At 46.6% G+C, this 22,514-nt stretch overlaps 1 protein-coding gene across 2 annotated transcripts in view; it reads right to left on the bottom strand.

The window, feature by feature from the left end:
- Positions 1-11,321, bottom strand: part of MTA3 (metastasis associated 1 family member 3) — a 174,385-nt gene extending 163,064 nt beyond the window's left edge. For both annotated transcript variants that reach the window (XM_062209343.1, XM_062209342.1), the window contains exons 1-3: positions 11,262-11,321; positions 9,546-9,613; positions 1,020-1,113 (exon numbers count right to left, since the gene is read on the bottom strand). In XM_062209343.1, the coding sequence (XP_062065327.1) occupies positions 1,020-1,113; positions 9,546-9,613; positions 11,262-11,289 (190 nt within the window). In that variant the 5' untranslated portion in view covers positions 11,290-11,321. The remainder of the gene's footprint in view (positions 1-1,019; positions 1,114-9,545; positions 9,614-11,261) is intronic.
- Positions 11,322-22,514: the final 11,193 nt, after the last annotated feature.

Raw genomic sequence — 22,514 nt, 5'->3', positions numbered from 1 at the left:
ATTCTATGCCGGTTGCCCCTCTTCCAGGCCAGCTCTCTGCTATGGCCCGGGAAGGCAGTGGAGGATGGCCCAAGTGCTTGGGCCCTGCACCCGCATGGGAGACCAGGAGAAGCAGCTGGCTCCTGGCTTCGGATCAGTGCGATGAGCCGGCCGCGGCGGCCATTGGAGGGTGAACCAACGGCAAAAAGGAAGACCTTTCTGTCTCTCTCTCTCACTATCCACTCTGCCTGTCAAAAAAAAAAAAAAAAAAAAAAAAGAAAAAGAAAAACTTATCTCTCCCTCTCGGTCTCTCTGTAACTGCCTTTCAAATAAACAGCTCCTGTTTCCAGCTTCCTGCTAATACAGATCCTGGGTAACATAGTAACAGTTCCAGTAGTTGGGTTCCTGTCACTCCTGCTCATGCAGGAAACCTGTACTGAGTTTCTGGCTCATAACTTCCATATGAACAAGCCCTAGCCACTCCAGGCATCTAGGGAGTGAACTAAGGGATGGGAGCTCTCTATCCCTCTGACTCTCCAATAAATAAGTAAAAATATTTACACAAACACCACCCCAAAAAAATTATACTCATCTAAATCACAAGAAAAATCAATAAATCATAAACTTCCCAAAATCAACAAGCATTTTCCCAGGGCTGGCATCTGGCACAACAGTTAAGTCACCAACTAGGACATCACACCCCACTTTGGAGTTCCTGAGTTGGAGTCATGAGTCCACTATCCATTTCAGCTTCCTGCTAATGGGAATCCTGGGAGGCAGCAGGTGACAGTTCAAGTACTTGGGTCCCTGCCATCCTCATAGGAGACTAGGACCGAGTTCCAAGGTCCTGCTTCAGCCTAATCCAGCCCTGGCAACTGCAGGTATTTGAGGAGTAAACCAATAAATGAAAGACCTCTGTCTCTCTCTGCCTTTCAAATAAATTTTAAAAAATGCTGTTGGTAATTTTTTTAAAAATGCATTTTCTCACATTAAAAACACAGACTCAAGCATTCTTTTAATCCAAGAAAAAAACAACTTACTAGCATGCTTATCCGCAAGCATTATAAGCGTGTTGGAAATATCTCGTCGTCTATAAAAGCACACTACTTTTGCTTCCACATTGCCACTTGCAGTCTAAGAAATAAGAAAAATAAAAGGAGAGAGTCAAAGAGTTTATTAAGCAAAACTACTAGATATATAGCACACCGTGCCAACCACTGCAGGATAACCAGGAGGCTAAAGAATTCAAATAAGGATGAGCAACATTTGTTTAGGCTCAAAGTGTAACTAGAATGTCAAACATAAAATAACTCGCTGGTATCAATTAAATTACAGTGACTAGACCACTTTAAAAGTCAGACACAGTGAACTCAGAATAGCTTTAAGAAACTAATCCTAATAATTTTTAAAAGCACACATTACTTAAGACATTTAAACTTACCTTCGCCAAACCCATTCCTAGAAAGCAGGGCCAAGGAATGAACCCTGGCTTCAAACTCCTGCCCACTGTCCTGGCAGGCTCAACCCCCAACAGGCTCAATCCTCACTCTTTACTCTCCCTATTCCATGTCCCTAAAATAGAGTTTCTAATTAAAAAAAAAAAAAAAAAAAAAAAAAAAGCTAAATGTAAAATTGTCCAGCCCACCCCTAAAATCTCATGGTTAACTGCTGGTGAATCAGGGTCATGGAAAGGCATCTCCAGCCCACGGGAGCCTACCCTTAGTCCTTCACAGTCAACATTCTCAGAAGGACTTACTTTATCTTCAAATGTGAAAGTACTCAAACACCTTGAGTTATGAACACTGCAGCTCTTATTTCTTTTTGACTATGGTCTAGAACACAATCAATATTCATTTAGGTTGTAATTTACTGCAGCTGGGGCTCACGCTCTATGAATTCTGAGAGCTTTCAAGATGGTCATTCATTACAAAGTTCCCTGTGAAAACACACAGATTACCATGAAATACTACCATGCTTTCCATTTTCCAACAAATTCAAGAACAAGTTTTCAGAATCTCTCTGGGCTTACAAGTATATTCAAATATAAAGAAATGAGTGTATGTGCTGTAGCAGATTTGTCAATTTTATGATGTTCAACAGCAGTATTTTAGACTGAGAAATAGTCCTATAGATATACTGCCCCTTAAAATTGAAATCATATTAAATTTGTAACCAAAATACTTCTATATTTCACAATATTATGATCAAATACATCCTCCCAAGGTAATGATCCAGCAATCTGCTAAATGAACAAGCCAATAGTTCCATGTAAATAAAATATATCAATGACTTCCACTGTGTGCTTTTTATTATTTTCATCTTCATCAGACAAAATAATTTAAAAATCCAAGGCAAGGGTTTCACAGCATTTTATGGAGGAACTAGTGAGTTCCTCCAACAAAGATGCTCTACATAGCTAATTTCTTATTTTTTTTAAATGGTATTTATAGGGGTCAACACTGTGGCATAGCAGATAAAGCTACTACCTGCAGCACCAACACCCAATGGGCTCTGGTTTGAGTCCTGGCTGCTCCAGCTCCCTGCTAATGTGTCTCAACAGCAGTGGAAGATGGCCCAAGTGTCTGGGCCGCAACACCCACGTGAGAGACCTGGAACAAGCTCCTGGCTCCTGGCTTTGTATCCACCCAGCTCCAGACACTGTGGCCATTTTGAGAGGAAACCAACAGATGGAAGATCTCTCTCTCTCTGTAACTCTGGCTTTCAAATAAATAAATAATTTTTTAAAAAAAGTTTATGTATTTTCATATACTTGAAAGACAAAGCAACAGAGAGAGACAGCAAGAGAGAGAAAGAGACAAGATCGACAACTTCCATCCACTGGTATATTTCCCAAATGCTCAAAACAGCAAGAGCTGGGCCAGGCTGAAGCCAGGAGCCTGCAATTCCATCTGGGCCTCCCACTAAATGGCAACAGTTCAAAAAACTCTCTTCTCTTCTCTACACACACTTACATCGTGGGTAGTTTACAATTCTACATCTTACTTTCTAAAAACATACACAAGTACTACGCCTATTAATAAAATAGGATAATATACCTTCTCATGGCTTATCACTGAGAACCCATCACATTTTTAATGAGTTTATATATTTATTTATTTATTTGAAAGGTATAGCAACATAGAGAGATCCTCTATCTGCTGGTTTACTTCACAATGGCTGGAACAGCCAGATCCAGGCCAGGCCAAAGGCAATTGACAGGAACTCCATCCTGGTCTCCCATGTGGGTGGCAGAGATGAAAGTACTTGGGCCATCCTCTGCTGCACTGCCTACCCAGGCACATTAGCAAGAAACTGGATTGGACGCAGAGTAGCCAGAATTTGGACTGGCACACCAATATTGGACGGTGGCACTAAGCCAAACTGTCGATCCCTCACATACTTTTAAGTTCATTGTTTAGAATCTCCAATTAAGTTTATTTTCTGTATCTGGCCAATTTCACCTCTGATCTTCCCAAAGCCTTTATCCAAAATACTCCCATGGACTCTCTTCCCATAGTTACCTCTTTTTTTGGAGGGCTCTACTTCAAGAAATGACCTCTGTCATTTTCTTTTGTTTATTTTTTAAAGATTTATTTATTCATTTGAAAGGCAGACTAACAAAGAGGAAGAGACAGAGACAGATTTTCTACCCACTGGTTCATTCCCCAAATGTCTACAACAGGCAAGGCTGGTGCTGTTGGAACTGCATCCACGTAGCCCACATGAGTACCAGGGACCCAAGCACTTGGGCCACGTTCCTTCCTATAAGCATCAGCGGGGAGCTAGATCAGAAGTGAAGCAGCCAGCCAGCGATGCGGCTCACTTGGCTAATCCTCCGCCTGTGGCGCTGGCACCCAAGGCTCTAGTCCCAGTCGGGGCGCCAGATTCTGTCCTGGTGGCTCCTCTTCCAGTCCAGCTCTCTGCTGTGGCCCAGGAAGCAGTGGAGGCTGGCCCAAGTGCTTGGGCCGTGCACCCGCATGGGAGACCAGGAGGAAGCACCTGGCTCCTGGCTTCAGATTGGTGCAACGCACCGGCTACAGCGTGCCAGCCATAGTGGCCATTTGTGGGGTATTTCTAGGTATCTCCCTCATGAGAATGTAGACCATGTAGGGGCAGATTCCAAACCCATCATGCTCACTATTATATCTCTGAGTCTAGCAAAAGCCTGGTATAATATATGCTCAATAAATACTCGTTTAATGAATTACCTAAAATGTCTTTTCCTTTTTCTTTTTTTGACAGGCAGAGTGGACAGTGAGAGAGAGACAGAGAGAAAGGTCTTCCTTTGCCGTTGGTTCACCCTCCAACGGCTGCCGCGGCCAGCCCACTGCGGCCAGTGCATCACGCTGATCCGAAGCCAGGAGCCAGCTGCTTCTCCTGGTCTCCCATGGGGTGCAGGGCACAAGCACTTGGGCCATCCTCCACTGCACTCCCGGGCCACAGCGGAGAGCTGGACTGGAAGAGGGGCAACTGGGACAGAATCCGGCGCCCCGACCAGGACTAGAACCTGGTGTGCCAGCGCCACAGGCGGAGGATTAGCCTATAGAGCCGCGGCACCGGCCTAAAATGTCTTTTCACATTACTTCAGAAATAAAGGCCCTATGTAAATATGTAGTACTTAACAAGTCATCTCAATTATCTACCAATACTCTAGATATTCAAACTGCCATTCTCTGAAATTAGGGCAATCTTAACTCTCACCCACAAAGGACTACTATTATATGAATGACTCTTGACTGAAAACAGGGAGAGACCAGAAGAAGGGAAGGAGATGCGAGGGATGCTTGTAAAATGAATGGTGGAGGCTGGCGCCGTGGTATATCAGGTTAAAGCCACAACCTAGGCCGGCGCCGCGGCTCACTAGGCTAATCCTCCGCCTTGCGGCGCCGGCACACCGGGTTCTAGTCCCAGTCGGGGCACCGATCCTGTCCCGGTTGCCCCTCTTCCAGGCCAGCTCTCTACTATGGCCCGGGAGTGCAGTGGAGGATGGCCCAAGTCCTTGGGCCCTGCACCCCATGGGAGACCAGGAGAAGCACCTGGCTCCTGCCATCAGATTAGCGCGCTGCGCTGGCCGCGGCGGCCATTGGAGGCTGAACCAACGGCAAAAGGAAGACCTTTCTCTCTGTCTTCTCTCACTGTCCACTCTGCCTGTAAAAAAAAAAAAAAAAAAAAAAGCCACAACCTAAAGCAATGGCATCCCATATGGGTGCCAGTTCAAGTCCCAGATGCTCCACTTTCGATCCAGCTCCCTGCTGATGTGCCTCAGAAAGCTGGAAATTGGCCCAAGTCCTTGGGCCCCTGCACCCACGTAGGAGACCTGGAGGAAGCTCCAATCTCCTGGCTTTGGATGGGTGCAGCTCCAGCCATTGTGGCCATTTGGGGAGTGAACCAGTAGATAGAAGATGTCTCTCTCTCTCTCTGTCTCTACCTCTTTCTGTAACTCTTTCAAATAAATAAAATAAATATTTTAAAAAGTAAAATAGAATAAAATGAATGGTGGGGCAGCATTCTTGGCCCTAGCCATTGTGGCAGTTCGGGGAGTAAACCAGTAGGTGGAAGATCTCTCTGTAACTCTCCCTCTCTCTGTAACTCTGCCTTTCAAATAAATAAATCTTTTTTAAAAATAAGATAAAATATAAAATGAATGGTGATACAGTGGTAAAGAATGAAATGAACTAGGATCAAGCTAGGCATATGATCCAGGCATTTAACCACTGTACATCTCAAGACAACAATCCATGATTTACATACCTTAAAGGTAAGGTTAATGTGAGGCTAAAAAAAAACTAGCAAATGTGAATCTCCATATTATACGTTTCCAGAGCACCATGCTCTGAAGTTTCTAAACTTAGCATGGCTGATTTAAAAAAAAAAAAAAAAAACTTATTTATGGCCAGCGCCGTGGCTCAACAGGCTAATCCTCCGCCTAGTGGCGCCGGCACACCGGGTTCTAGTCCCGGTCGGGGCGCCGGACTCTGTCCCGGTTGCCCCTCTTCCAGTCCAGCTCTCTGCTGTGGCCAGGGAGTGCAGTGGAGGATGGCCCAAGTGCTTGGGTCCTGCACCCGCATGGGAGACCAGGAAAAGCAACTGGCTCCTGCCTTCGGAACAGCGTGGTGCGCCAGCCGCGGCGGCCATTGGAGGGTGAACCAACTGCAAAAGGAAGACCTTTCTCTCTGTCTCTCTCACTGTCCACTCTGCCTGTCAAAAAGTAAAAAAAATAAATAAATAAATAAATGATTAAAAAAAAAAAAAACTTATTTATGTGAAAGGTGGAGTTACAGAGAAGGAGAGACAGAGATATCTTCTGTCTGTTCGCTCCCTAACTGGGCACAACAGTCAGGGCTGAGCCAAGCCAAAGCTAGGAGCCAGGAGCTTTGTCTAGGTCTCCAACATGAGTGCGGGGGCCCAGCACCTGGGACATCTTCAGCTGCCTTCCCAAGCGCATTACCAGTGAGCTGGATGAGAACTGGAGCAGTCAGGATTCCAACTGCCAGCCGTGTGGGATACCGGCGTTACAGGCAGCAGTTAAATCTGGTATATCACAACACCAGCTCCAGTCCCAAAGGCTCATATTTTACTTTTACATTTGATCAGAATATGCCTGAACTATCTCTACTAAAATTGTTTGATTACCATTGCATTTGCAATATCTAAAAGTGCCAGGTAAGGGGTTGACAATATGGCACAGTGGATTAAGCTGCCCAGTTTGAATCCTGACTGCACTACTTCTTATCCAGCTCCTGCTAATGCACCTGGGAAAGCAGCAGAAGATGGCTCAAGTACTTGGTCCCCTGCCACCGACGTGGGAGACCTGGATGGAGCTCCTGGCTCCTGGCTTCAGCTTGGCCTAGTCTCAGCAGTTGCAGCCACTTGGAGAGTGAAGCAGTAGGTGGAAGAGCTCTCTCCACCTATTACCTTATTACCCTATAACAGCCATTCATATAAATAAATCTTTTTTAAAAAAATAAAAAATGCGACTGGCATTGTGGCGTAATAAGTAAAGCCACTTCCTGCAATGCTGGCACCCCACACAGGGGCCAGTTTGAGTCCCAGCTGCTCCACTTCAGATCCAGCTCCCTGCTAATGCGCCTGGGAAAGCAGCAGAAGACGGCCCAAGTCCATGGGTCCCTGCAACCACATAAGAGACCAGGAAGAAGCTCTTGGCTCCTAGCTCCAGACCAGCCCAACTCTGGCCATCGTGGGCATTTGGTGAACGAACCAGTGGATAGAAGATCCCATATGAGATGCTGGCACTGCAGGCAGTGGCCTTCCCCACTATGCCACAGTGCCTGCCCTCTCTTTCAAAATAAATAAATAAATATTTTTAAAAGAGAAGAAACACAATAATCAAGTATATCTGAAGGTCATGATACAGAAAAAATGGCAAGGCTGGGGGGGTTGGTGATAATTTGCAGATAAAGGGTCCTAAAGGTGGGTACAGGAAGCAGTAGTCAACAGCCTATAAGCTACTGGCCTGGCCGGCGCCGCGGCTCACTAGGCTAATCCTCCGCCTTGTGGCGCCGGCACACCAGGTTCTAGTCCTGGTCGTGGCGCCGGATTCTGTCCTGGTTGCTCCTCTTCCAGTCCAGCTCTCCGCTGTGGCCCGGGAGTACAGTGGAGGATGGCCCTGGTCCTTGGGCCCTGCACCCTCATGGGAGACTCAGAAGAAGCTCCTGGCTCCTGGTTTTGGATTGGTGCAGCTCCAGCTGTCGCAGCCATTTGGGGAGTGAACCAGCAGATGGAAGACCTCTTTCTATCTGCCTCTGCCTCTCTGTAGCTCTGCTTTTCAAATAAATAAATAAATCTAAAAGATTACTAATGCCTCCCAGGGTATGCATCAGCAGAAATCTGAAGCAGGAGGAGCCCAAACCAGGTATTCGACCCAGGCATTCCAATACAGAACGAGGGCATCTTACCTGCTAGGTCAAACACACACCCATAGCCTCAATTCTGATACCTTAAGTCAGTATTTTAAAACGGCAGATCTAGAGGCTATCATTGTGGTGCAGTGGATTAAGTGCCAGCAACACCAGCATCTCATAGCAGAATACTGGTGAGTCCAAGCTGCTCTACTTATGATCTAGCTCCCTGCTAATGAGCCTGGGAAAGTGGCAACCTTCCACCTGTGTGGGAGACACAGATGGAGTTCCTGGCTCCTGGCTTTGACCTAGGACAACCCTGGCTGCTACAGCCATTTGGGGAGTGAACCAGCAGATGGAAGATATCTCACTCTCTTTCTGTCACTCTCATTTTGCCTTTCAAATAAATAAATCTTTTAGGAAAAAAAAAAAAAAAAAGCAGATCACAATTGCACTCCAACAGCTGGCACCTATGGCTGATCCACATCTGAGTGCATGCTCTTCATTTGATGATAGTCTCGAATTTTTTTTTTTTTTTTTTTTTAAATAATACAAGGAGTTGGAGTGTTCCAAAAGCATACCAGGATCTCCAGGCTCTGTAAGTGAGTAATGACAAGGGCCATGGCTGGCTTCTTAGGACTCAGGTCTATACCAGTCTTCAGATGGCATCTGAGGGGAAAGGTACTAGCTAGGAAGCCCCAAAGATTTTAACACTACAAACTACACTTCAGTGGTCTGGGAGGAAACCACAGCAGCATCAGAAAATCTATGCCCCCCTAGCGGCGCCGGCATACCGGGTTCTAGTCCCGGTCGGGGCACTGGATTCTCTCCTGGTTGCTCCTCTTCCAGGCCAGCTCTCTGCTGTGGCCAGGGAGTGCAGTGGAGGATGGCCCAAGTTCTTGGGTTCTGCACCCCATGGGAGACCAGGAGAAGCACCTGGCTCCTGCCATTGGCTCAGCACAGTGCACCAGCCGCGGCAGCCATTGGAGGGTGAACCAACGGCAAAAGGAAGACCTTTCTCTCTGTCTCTCTCTCTCACTGTCCACTCTGCCTGTCAAAAATCAAAAAAAAAAAAAAAAAAAAAAAAAAACACTTTAAAAAAAAAAGAAAAGAAAAAGAAAATCTATGCCCCATGACTGCTTTCCTATCCCTCCATTGTAAAACTCCCCCACCGCAAAGCAATCACTACGCTTCTGCTGGCTTCCACACCTCAGTCAGGGACACACCTTCATGGAGCAGTTTTATTTCACTTGGGCCAAAGGTACAAAGCTACTTTATATTATTACATCAAAGTTATCTTCTTATGAGTTCGCCTGGTCAAGAATTTTACAAAGTCCCTTCAGCATTGTATGTCCTAGCTTCCTCCTTCTAAAGCTGGAAGAGGAAAATATTAATTCACTAAAAGGAGAAATACATATGATGACTGCAAATATAAAAAGCGATCAGGTTACCCTCTCACCTGCCCTTTGAGAGGCTCCAAGCAATGAAAGAAATCTGTAGGCTTTTAAATATTCAATAATAATGTTTAATATTGGAGAGAAAATAGGTGATTATAAAAAGCAAAAGAATATTCAGAATCCTGCAGAACTCTCTAATCTGCAATCTCTCACTTTCAGAGTCTTCACCTCTTCTGTCCTTAACCCAACTACGCTTCAGTGGAAAAAAAAAAAGTTTTTAATATTAGAACCAAGAACACTCAGTGCATACCTTGTTGAGTTCTTCTATCCTTCTGATTAGATAGGGATTGCTGGAGGAATTCTCAAAGTAGACATAATCTGTAATTAAAGAAGTTACAGCACTTAATCTTTTCAAAGAAAATTCACATTTGTCAACCCATGACTTTATTAGGCAATTCACATTCAAAATTAAGCATGCAATTCATCCACTGGTTAAAGCAAACTTAATAATGCAACTTTAATCTATTCTCTCTTGTGCCCTCTATTCGGAGGCCTTGATTCTCCTGGCATGTTCATTTCAATTAACACTTTATCAAGGTCTCCTAGACTTTTGTCCCACACATGTCATTTCTCTAATAAACAAAGACTTCTCATCACTGGGCAGTCAGGGTTCATGAAACACGTGTTCCCTGTACTCTAACTGCTTCCACATCTTTTCCCTCCAATCCAATCTGCCCTGGAGTATGCTTCTCACATAAAACTGTTGACCTAAGACAAATTCAGAGCATGGAAAAAGGCTTAACAACCCAACGTACATTTCAATCACCAACTTAAAAAAAAATTTTTTTTTTAAGTGAGCAGAGCAGGTAAGAGGAAGCACACAGACAAACTTTTCCAAAGCTCCACCTGGGAAGACAGTGATGGGGGGGGGGGTCTCTTTCTGATAGGCAGAGCCCTCTGGGGGGTGACACAGCAATCTATTCTAGCCCTTTCCCATATTTACTTCAGGTCCATTTAGGTTTTTGGTATAAAGAAAACTGCTGCAGGCTTTCCACAAAAAAGGAGAAAAATTTTCAAGTGTGGCTTTTCCTCTCATCTAATAGGCTCACTGGAAACTTCCCACTGTGTGTCCGTCTGAGAGGCTGGACTGCGTTGTTATTGTCTATCTTAGCGGCTCTCTCCCGTCTCTCTTCTGCAAAGTGGCCTCATTTAGCCAAGCCATTCCCACCACCATCCATCAGGAGCTCGGCTAACGAGCAGAGAAGAGCTCGTCTCACACACAAACACGCCACTTATCTGAATTATTATTTTACCAGGAAAGAGGGAGGAGGGCGTCGTGAGTAGGGAGAAAGTTTGTTTGACCTTATTTCTCTCTTCCGCAGAAGGCTGGGAAGGAGGCAGACAGCAGAGCAAACGTCCGGGCAGAGCTCAACTCCCCACCTCTGGCTGCGGTTCCTGGCCCCTGCTAAACCCCAATCTTGGGGGGCCGGACAAGAAACGCAAGGGGAGGCTTGGAAGGCGAGGTGCAGGAGCCGGCCCGGCCAACAGGCCTGTCCAGCGGGGGCCCTAGCTGGGCCCCCTCGCCCCCACCCCCACCCCACTCTCCGACTGAAGGGCACGGAAAGGAGAGGAGGCGGAAGATGTCCCCCCATCCTCCCCGGCCCCCAATACCCAGAAGCCACGCGAGGAAAAGGCCACCCAGTCAGGGGGCTCGACGGGCCCTGCCCCCATGTGGGTTTCATGGAGGGGGGCGCCTGGTAATTCATGCCCCCGGTAGAGGCCTGTTCCTAAAAACCTGGACAGGCTGTGGGGGTGCTGCTGGTCCGCGGGCCCTGGCGGGCCACCGTGGGGGGAGGAGGAGGGGTGGGGGTGGGGAGCCCGGCCCCTCTGAGGGCCCCGGCGCCCCCCTCCCTGCGCCCTCAGCCCGGGCGCCCAGGACTCTCGGCGGTTAGCTTGCGCTCGCCGCGACCCCCCAACTCCCGCAGCCCGCCCCCAAGACGGGCCGGGTCGGGCCGAGCCTTCCTACCTCCGACCCGGTACATGTTGGCCGCCATGTCCGCCCGCCCGCCCGCGGAGCCCAAGCCGAGCCCCGCCCGCCGCCGCCGCCGCCGCCGCCTCAGCCTCAGCCTCCACCGCCGCCGCCGCCTCCTCGCCGCCTCGCCACGGGGGGGAGGGGAAGGGAGAGGACGGGGGAGGGGGAAGTGAAGGGGAGGGGACGCCGAGGGCTGGGGGCTGGCGTCCGCCCCCAGCGCCGGGCGAGCGAAACCGAGTGGGCCGCGCTGGGGGAGGCCCCGGGAGGCCCCAGCGCCGCGGGTTGCGGGTACCGGGGGGCAGGGAGGGAGGCTGAGGGGCCTTGGGAGTGGAGGACCCCAGGGCCCAAGTCCTGGCCGACGCAGAAGCCTGCACTGGCAAATGCGGGCTTGGGGGGCTCTTGGAGATTGGGGTGGGAACAGAGGCTGAGCCTCCCTGGAGCGCTTCCTGCCCCACCCTGAGTAACCCGTCACCTGCCCACCGCTAGACAGGTTCTCCTCCCCTGCTTCTGTCCCCGGGGAGCCGCAGCCTGTGCGACCCTAAGCAGGGCAGCACCAGTGCCAGCTTCGCTACAGTCTTAGATACAAGTGCAGGCAACAGGGCACCTTCCTCGTGGGGAGGTCATTACAGACCCCAGGCGTCCCCAGTCAGAGACCCAGCTGGGCCAGGACTGGAAAAACTGGCTGCCGTCCAGGTACGCCCTAGCTGCGACGGCCGGGTCGTCATCATTCACCCCAGAACTGGGCTGAACAGAACCCGCTCCGCACACCCTGAGACCCTGTCTGTAACTAGGCCCCATAGCAAACCCTGACGAGAAAAAAAAAAAGACTTAGAGGCTCCCTTCCTCCAAGGGCCCTACAGTTCCCCACCCCACCCCACCCCCCAGGAGGAGAGCCTGTCAGCTTGCTGTTGATGGACAGTTAACTAGTTCTGTGCCTGAACCTTTTACATGGTCATTTTCTCATGCTAATTCTCTGGACAACCTGTTTTCAAATCCTTGGCACCCTCAGAACAAAAAGATAAAGTTGAGTCTTAGCTGGCCATCCCCCAGATGAACACAAATACTTTTCTTTAGGCAAGCCACTACTCCCAGACTTTGTTGCAGAATAAACACAACAATGATCCCTGATGGTTGCAGGTTGGTGGTGGTGTCTGGTGATGTACAGCTGTGTGGCTGTTGACTGTGACTTTGAGGCCTATGCCGGGGGAGGAGGTGTTTCCAGAAGTCTGTGTTGGCGTTATCTTCTGCGGTGGCCCCTTATCAAAAGATATTGAAGTGAAAAAAATAATTATCTGGACAGCTGAAGCAAAGTGAGAATAATACAACAATGAGCAACTTTGCCTGCCTTACACTGGTTGACTCGGTGACCTGTTTCCTCTTTTATGAAATGGGGACACTAACTCCACCTCACAGGTGGTAAGGATCCGTTGTGATGCTATCTGAAAATGCTTTGTAAACCGGAGCAGAAAGCACCAAGCAAATAGCAGGTGTCTTCCGCTTTCTTTTTACCCCCAGAAAGCCTCAGACTCCCAGGGGTTTTATGCCATGTGTCAAACTGTGAGCCCTGTCAGCTCTTGTGACCCAGCAAAGAAAGCAAAAGTATTCTGCTATGCACATGGACATGGCGTGGCTGTTGTTTATCATAATCCTTTTACTGGAGATACCACCAAAAATATATTGTGACATATCCGACATCATTCTCTCCGTTTCTGAGCTGACACAAATAAGTGGAATAATTCACCTGGAGTCATACAGTGAACTGGCAGCACGATCGAGATTGTAATTCAGCTGCTTCTGCCCTGCCGACCTAGGAAGCTCTGAACCATAAAGTCTTTCTCCCAGGGAGAAAGTCACCAGGAAACCATAAACTGCAAAGACACAGACCACAAGCTTTAGGGTGTCTTCATGTTATATTTTAAATAAATGAGTGATTTCTCCGCCTTCATGCCCATGTCTGTGTTTTTGCTGGTTCCTTGTCTGCCAGTCTCACTTCCCTAGCTCGGTGCTCCTTGCCAGGTGTTTGTGATGACTGTAACAACAACAAACCGGTGAAAGGTGCCAAGAAAACTCCCTACATCAAAACCCACCTCCTTCCCTTAGGAACAGTTTATCCAGAAGCCCCCCATGAAAGGCCTCAGAGATCTGTGGGGTGGGGTTGGGGGGGCAGGGGGAAAGGGGAAATGGCGGCTAGATCTGGAACTCTTTCCTTCCTCCAGATTCTGTTGTTCTAGCGTCTCCCACCCCTCCAGCTCCTACACCGTGTCCCCTACATTCTAGGTTCTCAGTATCTGAAAGACTAAATGCCAGGGGGCTGGTGCTGTGGCGCAGCGGGTTAATGCCCTAGCCTGAAGTGCCAGCATCCCATATGGACGCTGGTTCAAAACCCAGCTGCTCTACTTCCAATCCAGCTCTCTGCTATGGTCTGGGAAAGCAGTAGAATTTTGGCCCCTGCACCAGTGTGGGAGACCCAGAAGAAGCTCCGGCCATTTTGGCCAATTGAGGAGTGAACCATCAGATGGAAGACCTCTCTCTCTGCTTCTCTTCTCTCTGTGTAACTCTCACTTTCAAATAAATAAATAAATCTTTAAAAAAAAAATAAATGCCAAAGAATTATGGACTCAGAAAATCATGTGAAGAACTGAATGCAAGAACTGTGTGAAACTTTTATACATCCTAATACCAGAGAGATTTGCATGTGAGAGAGTTGAGCAACCATTATGCAATAAAAGAAACCATAAAATGGGATAAAGAAGGGCAGAAAAGCTACCACTCTGAAAGAAGGCAAATGTGCTTCTCCCTTCTCAGGCTACATGATGTGGATCACAAATTTACTATGAACCAGCCCAAATGTCATTACTACTTTAACTGTTTAACTATAAGACCTTGAGCAAGTTACTGAATCCCTCCAAGCCTCCACACAATATGACTTGTGATGGAGATTTATCAAAAGTGCATGCTACAACTTATAAACTATAGAGAATGTTTGTTGAGTTGAGAGCCCATTCTCTGTAATCCAGCCCTCTTTCTCCCTAAGGAAGAGGTGTCCCTCAGACCATGCCAGAAATCCCAGGGAAAATTCAGCCCTCTCACAGGTAAAATTTCCTTGCATGGCTGTGATGATTAAAGAAATTTGTGGGGCTGGCACTGTGGCATAGCTGGTTAAACCACCACCTGCCACTGGCATAGCAGGTTAAACTGCCGCCATCCCATATAGATGCCAGTTCCAGTCCACTTCTAATCCAGCTCTCTGCTAATATGCCTGGGAAAGCAGCAAAAGATGGCCCAAGTCCTTGGATCCCTGCACCTACGGGGAGGAGATCAGGAGACCCAGAAGAGGCTCCTGGTTTCTGGTTTCTGTGTGGCCCAGCTCTGGCTCTTGTGGCCATTTGGGGAGTGAACCAGCAGATAGAAGATCTCTCTCTCTCTCTCCTTATATCTCTGTAACTTTGCCTTTCAAATAAAATCTTTAAAAAGAAGGAAGGGGAAGAGGAGAAGGGGGGAGGGGGAAGGAGAGGGAGGAGAGGGCAGGGGAAGTAAAGGGGAGGGGAGAGAAGGGGAGGGGAGTGGGGAAAGGTGGGGAGGGGAAGGGGGCCAGTGCTGTGATTTAGAAGGTAAAGCTGCCAACTTGAGTGCCAACATCCCATATGGGTGCGGGTTCAAGTCCTGGCTGCTCCACTTCCGATCCAGCTCTCTGCTATGGCCTGCTAAGTCCTTGGGTCCCTGTACCCACACAGGAGATGGGGAAGGAGTCCCTGGCTGAACTCCGGCCATTGCAGCCATCTGGGGAGTGAAAGTGAACCAGCAGATGGAAGACCTCTCTCCCTCTGCCTCTGCCTCTCTGTAACTCTGCCTCTCAAGTAAATAAATAAATCTTTAAAAAAAAAAAAAAAAAGAAGAAGAAGAAGAGGAGGAGGAGGAAGAGGAAGAGGAAGTGGAAGAGGAGGAGGAGGAGGAGGAAGAGGAAGTTGTTTATAGAAGGGATTATCTGAAACCCCTGGACATTCCCTGTGTTGGACTCCAGAATCTCACCAGTTAGCTGAAAAGAAATGGATGCTGTGTAAAAGCTATAGATAAGGGCCTGGCATTGTGGCACAGCAGGTTAAGCTGCCAACAACACCAGCATCCAACATCGGCAGAGTCCCAGTTGCTTTGCTTCAGATCCAGTTCCCTGCTAATGTACCTAGGAAGGCAGCAGAGAATGGCCCAAGTACTTGGACCCTTGCACCCACATAGGAGACGTGGATGGAGTTCTGGGTTCCTGTCTGGGGCCTGGCCCAACCCTGGCTGTTGCGGCCATTTGGAGAATAAACCAGTGGATGAAAGCTATCTCTCTGTGTGTCTCTCTTTGTCTCCCCCTCTTTCTCTGCCACTCTGACTTTATAATAAATAAATCTTAGAAGAAGGATCAGAAAAAAGAAGAAGAAAAACAAAGCTATGGATGAGATCCAGTTAGTTTTTGTTTCAACTTACATGTCAAAACAAAGTAAACTGCCCTCTGGGAGCTTTGTGATATTGAACCCAGGAAAGGAGCCTGAGGGTCTAAAATGTTATTAATCTGCATCCAGAAGCCAGCCTTTGGATTAGGAACTGCATCTTATTTGTGTTTCCTATGACCTATTTCTCTTTTTTCCCTCCATTTATTAACTTATTTTGGTTTTTAGTAGAGTTCTTTTTGGAAAAGAACAGCCCATCTTAGATATCCTTGAGGGGTCCTGAGTTTTAAAGGTGGACAAATTTGTAACAGGAGAAAGGTAGGCATCACAGCAAGAATCAAAGCAGGAGAGCTCCTAAGGGAAAGGAAAGCAGAGTCAAGAGTTTCATAGCCTCTCCAGTCATGGATTTCTCTCCATTGATCACAGAGCTAAAAGCCTGAAATACATTGGGGTGGGCATTTGGTATAGCCGTTAAGATGCTTTGTAACACCTGGGAAGGCAGCTGAGGGTAACCAGGTGCTTGAGCAACTGAACCCACATGGGAGACCTAGACGGAGTTCCTGGCTCCTGGCTTCCACCTGGCCCAGTCCCCGTCGTTGTTGGGGAATGAACCAGCGGATGGAGGATCTCTCTTCACTCTGACTTTCAAGTAAATAAATCTTTTTTTTAAAAAAAGGGAAAAAGGCCAGCGCCGCGGCTCACTAGGCTAATCCTCCGCCTTGCGGCGCCAGCACACCGGGTTCTAGTCCCGGTCGGAGCACCGGATTCTATCCCGGTTGCCCCTCTTCCAGGCCAGCTCTCTGCTATGGCCCGGGAGTGCAGTGGAGGATGGCCCAAGTGCTTGGGCCCTGCACCCCATGGGAGACCAGGAGAAGCACCTGGCTCCTGCCATCGGATTAGCGCGCTGCACCGGCCGCAGCGGCCATTGGAGGGTGAATCAACGGCAAAAGGAAGACCTTTCTCTCTGTCTCTCTCTCTCTCACTGTCCACTCTGCCTGTCAAAAAAAAAAGGGGGGGGGGAGGAAGGGGCCAGCGTCGTGGCACAGTAGGTTAATCCTCTGCCTGTGTCATCAGCATTCCATATGGGTGCTGGTTCCAGTCCCGGCTACCCCTCCTCCAATCAAGCTCTCTCTGCTGTGGCCTGGGAAAGCAGTAGAAGATAGCCCAAGTGCTTGGGCCCCTGCACCCATGTGGGAGACTAGGAAGAATCACCTGGCTCCTGGCTTTGGATCAGCACAGCTGGCTTCAGATTGGCACAGTTCCGGGCGTTGCAGCTGTAAGACCCCCGACAGGTGTCTCACACTTTTACCGACCCCAGAAACACGATTCCAATCCAATCGCTGCAAGTGCATGAGGAAGTTTATTACATCTGCGCAGATGGGCCATCTCTGTGCAAGAAGAGAGGCACTGATCATCAACCGCACAGCGTATTTAAGATTGAAAACCACAACATTAGCATATCTCCATAGCATGACACAAAGGATCACAAGATAAACCGCAGCATGACAAACCATCATAAGATCCAGGGTGAGGGTACAAAAGACCTTAAGCAAGCATAAACACGGGGTCATCATGACCAAAAACTTAACATAGCTCCTAAAATAATAATCATATGCTCAATTATCTCATAAAAGCATTAGCACAATCATCACATGCTACAAATTTAACTAAAGTTCAACTAGCACATGAAGGCATTTTGCAAGCCCAGCTATTTTGTACAAAAGCAGAACAATATGCAGTTAGCCAAGCGACTCCATTTTAAACCCAGGCTGCCTAATTTCTTTCTTTAAACCTGTCTAATTTCCTTCATTCCCCCCTTTTCTTTTCGTCAAATTTTAATCTTAAAATTTAAGGGATTACTTCTTTAAATTTTGTCCCACATTGGTAACAATTCCTTTGTTTCATAGGGGAGTCTGATCAGAAAACAGGTGCAAGGAGGGCCACCATATCCCAGAAGGGGCCACGCGGGCCACACAACCTCAGCGGTACCAGATATTACCTCCCACGTGATCTTTATTGGGATATGTGGGCTGCCCATCACCGGGGTAAAACAATACAGCCAATCTTATAAGCACAAAAGCAAGTCTGCAGGGTAGGGGAAGTAGGCCCCGCAGAATACAAAGTTACAAAAAGGCATCAAAATTCAAAAACAGAAAATACAACAGAGACAAAAAAAACAAAAAACACATTCCTAAAGAAGTCATACAAATTTGGATTAATACCTGGTGCCTGTTCAGCTGAATTGACCCAAATACTTTCTGTGACTTTCACACACCCTCTTCGACTTACTTTAAACATTTTACCATTTCCATTTCAGTCTAGAGTAAACTAGCCATCCGGATAAAGTCATTCTGACAAACCATGTCCTTTCCTTATATAAAAAGCTCTCTCTCTTTTAAACCCTTTTCACCAACAATACTTTTTTTCTTTTATGTCCTTCATTTTTAAACTTTGGCACTGCTGGGTCAGGACCAAGGCGTGAGTGATAAAACAATTTTACTTTTAATAAACTAAAGAAGTCTATTCATTATGCAGGGTCAGCAATACTTCTTCTTTAGCAATAACAGTATCACACAGATCTATTTGGTAACTTCCAGAAAAATCTCTTAACCAGAATTATATATAAAGTAGAGCCTCTTCCACTTCTTGCTGGATGGAAAAGGTGATGTTCTGCAGCACTCTGGACGTCTTGCTCAATCCCTGTCCAGGCTGCGGCGTCTTCAGGATATACAGCAAATAGTCCTAAGCCAGCATATGCACATAGGCAAACTCGCAGTCACTCATCTTCCGCTGCTCGGAGAGCAGAGCCAAGGACTGCTTCTTCAGGAAGCCTTTAAAGAAAGCCCTAAAAGGCAGACATTTAAGCAAAGCCTGGCAAAATAGGGAAGTTGCAAAAGTGTAGCAGCATATAAAAAATATGTAACATTATAAAAATGTGTAGCAGCAATTTGACCCAGTCTCTAGTGCCAGTCTCCACCATTAATTATACGTTTTACCTAACTATATCCCCAGTACCTTGGCTACCACTACCACCATCTGACTTACCCTATAAACACAATGTAGCTTTCTATTTCCAACACCTGTGCCACCGTCTGACTTACCCTGGAGACGAAGGCCGGCCCGGTGTCTGACCCCAGTACCTTTGGTAGTCCAAATCAGGGAAACATTGGCGCAATTCTTCTTCCTGGTCGATAAAGCCTCTGTCCATTTTGAGTTCCCCGTAGGTAGTGGCGAGAGCGTACCTGTTGTTCTTGTGCATTGCCACCCGCTCCTTTTTCTTAGCTGCACGGAGTGCATGGTCCATAGCGATCAGCCCTGCCTGCCGAGCAGAGTCCTCGGGGGGTTGAAGATGGAAACCCAGACGTGTCCCAATGAGGGAGGGGCCGAGGGGCCGCTGTCGCCCAGTCTCACCACTCCGCTGCTGTCGTCTTTCCTCTCGCTGGCTTGCAGAGGCCGTTTTCGGTCAGTTCAGTCTCGTGTGGCAGTCGTACACCACTTGACTCTCGTTGTTAGTCGGACCTTAGGCAGACTTGTCCTTTTGGGCACTTTTCTGTGCTTTTGCCAGTCTCCGGGGGTCCCTGCTTACCCTGATTCTCCCTTACTCTGCTTCCTGTTAACTGTGGTGGTCAGGATCCTAGTTAGTTCCTCTTTCTTAGCCCATTTTAAACTTCCCCTTTTTTAACTAAAAAAACTTTAACCCCTTCAGCTAAACTCCTCAGGGGAGTCTGGCAGTAGAGACTGAATCTTTTACAAAATTCCATTTAAGTATAGTAAAATTAATGTTAATAAAACAGGCCCTGCAAGTCCTGTCAGGGCTTGTCTTCCCAGTTATATGGAGGAGGAGGACGGCCAGTTAGAACGGGCCGGGGGTCCTCCCTCCTCTGCTTCATTCTAACTGTTACATTTTTGTAGGTTTGTACAATCTTAACTATTTATTTCCCTTTTGGCTAGACCTCCCGTTTGATCCACATTTGAACTAGCAATACATTTGAACTAGCAACGCCTGGTTGTTTAGCGTTCGCTGGACGGAGACTTCATCGGTCCCTCTTTAAAGGATCTGGCTTCTGAGCCAGAGACTGGAGCAGCTAGAAAGAAACATGTTTATAGCTAAAGTTTAGCATCATTTTACATCTTGGCACCACTTGTAATTTAAACAGCCGATTGGTTATTATCTCTGCAAGATGAGAGATCTCTTTTTGACATCTCCAGGGGCCCTCTGGGGGTGTCAAAAGTTCGGATAATTTAGAACTTGGATTTTTAAAAAGTCTGTTAAAGGTGCCAAGAGAACTTAGAGTATCTGGTCAAAATAGAATTCCTTAACATCCTGAAATAGTAGCCATTTATTAGTCAGGGTGATTTTTACACTTTTAAACCAGATTTGATCATAATACTTAACAATGCTTTTTATTAATTTGAACTTAACAGAAACAGTAGAGTACACAATAGATCACCTTGGTAAAACATGAATTTTATGTCTGTTGTTGAATAAACCAGAAATAAAAACCTTGAACATAAGGGTTTACATAATTTAGAACTACCCAACAGAGCCAAAAAGAGCTTATAGGACCTAACTCTAAAAATGGCAAAGTAACTGATTCAGCAGACACTGTTAAAATAGACATTACAATTTTTGCAAAAACAGATTTTAAAACTTAAACCATTTTTAGGTATTTTGTTGTAACAGAAGATCAGACTTTAACTTTAGGTCAATGTAATTTTGGCATTAGCACTTAACCCAAAGAAAACTCTGTAAACAATTCTAAAGTTGCAAACCCTTTAAAACTTTTTATGACTTGCTTACATTTTCTGAAACTTTATACCTGTAGTTACTTTTACATAGTCTTAAATTGTTATGTATAAACAATCTATGAAAATACATGTTAACAAACTCAAACAGTCTCTCCTATCGAATTTAAGATGTAAAAAGTACAATACATTTTTTTTACATTTTGCTTAGCATTAATGCCTAGATGGCTTAAGACACTAAGTTCTGAATTAAAAGTCAAAATTACATTTCCATGCTTTTAAGTAACATAAGAATAACTCCTCCTGGACAGCAAACATGGACATAACCTTGAAAAGATCTTCATCGTTAAGAGAAACATGTCTAAAGCATTTTAATATATTTTATTTTAACAAATTTTTAGAGTCTCTTCCTTTGAGAGTTCCAGGGATCCGACTGGAAGCCCAAAGTTGGAAGACTCAGTTTAGAATTTAAGCTGTCAGAGTCAAGCGGTTTGGCCAACAATTAGTACACCTCTGATCAGTTGGGTAATCACTCAAACACTGAAAACAGATAAACAACATAAACAACTCTGCAGTTTTCCCAATTAAGACTCATAAAGTAAGACTCAATCAGGAGAGTATATTAGAACACAGAAACAATCACAAGACTCACAAATCACAAGACTCACAAAGACACTGCGCACAACAATGGAACGAGACCTGCGCGCCCTAATGAAACGAGACCTGCGCGCAACAAAACTGAAACCAAAACGGGAGTGGCTGCTGCCACCAGCTCTTCTCCCGGGGAAAAAACCCTACTGAATCCTAACCAGAGCTTCCGATGAGAGCGAAGCGGCTGCCACCCGCCACGCTCCCCTGGTAAGCTTAATAATGGGAGCGAAGCGGCTGCCACCCGCCAGGCCCCCCCCAGAATACCGCCAATGGAGCGTCCTCCAAGGGCCTGAGCCAGGGGTCTTGACACGTCTGTCCTTCCTACTACTGGCTCAATACAGATACAGGTCCTGCAGGCACAATTTCAGTAAAACATAAACCTCCGGTACGTCAAGCGCCCCGGGAAAAAAATAAAAAATCAACAAAATCAACAGAACACAAAAAAACACTTAAAACAGCAAAAACTTACCTCCGATTGGAAAATGGAGCGTGGGTCTGGGGTCTCGAATCTCGGTGGAACCTCCAAGAATGTAAGACCCCCGACAGGTGTCTCACACTTTTACCGACCCCAGAAACACGATTCCAATCCAATCGCTGCAAGTGCATGAGGAAGTTTATTACATCTGCGCAGATGGGCCATCTCTGTGCAAGAAGAGAGGCACTGATCATCAACCGCACAGCGTATTTAAGATTGAAAACCACAACATTAGCATATCTCCATAGCATGACACAAAGGATCACAAGATAAACCGCAGCATGACAAACCATCATAAGATCCAGGGTGAGGGTACAAAAGACCTTAAGCAAGCATAAACACGGGGTCATCATGACCAAAAACTTAACATAGCTCCTAAAATAATAATCATATGCTCAATTATCTCATAAAAGCATTAGCACAATCATCACATGCTACAAATTTAACTAAAGTTCAACTAGCACATGAAGGCATTTTGCAAGCCCAGCTATTTTGTACAAAAGCAGAACAATATGCAGTTAGCCAAGCGACTCCATTTTAAACCCAGGCTGCCTAATTTCTTTCTTTAAACCTGTCTAATTTCCTTCAGCAGCCATTTGGGGAATGAACCAACAGAAGGAAGACCTTTCTGTCTGTCTCTCCCTCTCACTGTCTGTAACTCTATCTCTCAAATAAATAAATAAATATTATAAAAAGAAAAAAAAAAAGAAAAAGAAAAGCTGCTTAGGACATCCACATCCCAGATTGGGGTATCTGAGTTCCAATCCTAGCTCTGCTTCCAATTCCAAGTTCCTGTTAATGCACATCCTGAGAAGCAGCTGCTGCTGGCTCAAGTGTTTGGGTTGCTGCCACCTACATGGGAACTCTAGATTGAGTTCTGGGCTCCTGGCTGTGGCCTGGCCCAACTCTGGCTGTTGTGGTCATTTAGAGAATGAACCAGTT

This window comes from Lepus europaeus, chromosome 13, assembly GCF_033115175.1.
Source record: "Lepus europaeus isolate LE1 chromosome 13, mLepTim1.pri, whole genome shotgun sequence".
NCBI lineage: Eukaryota > Metazoa > Chordata > Mammalia > Lagomorpha > Leporidae > Lepus > Lepus europaeus.
This window is presented reverse-complemented; position numbering and strand designations above follow the sequence as displayed.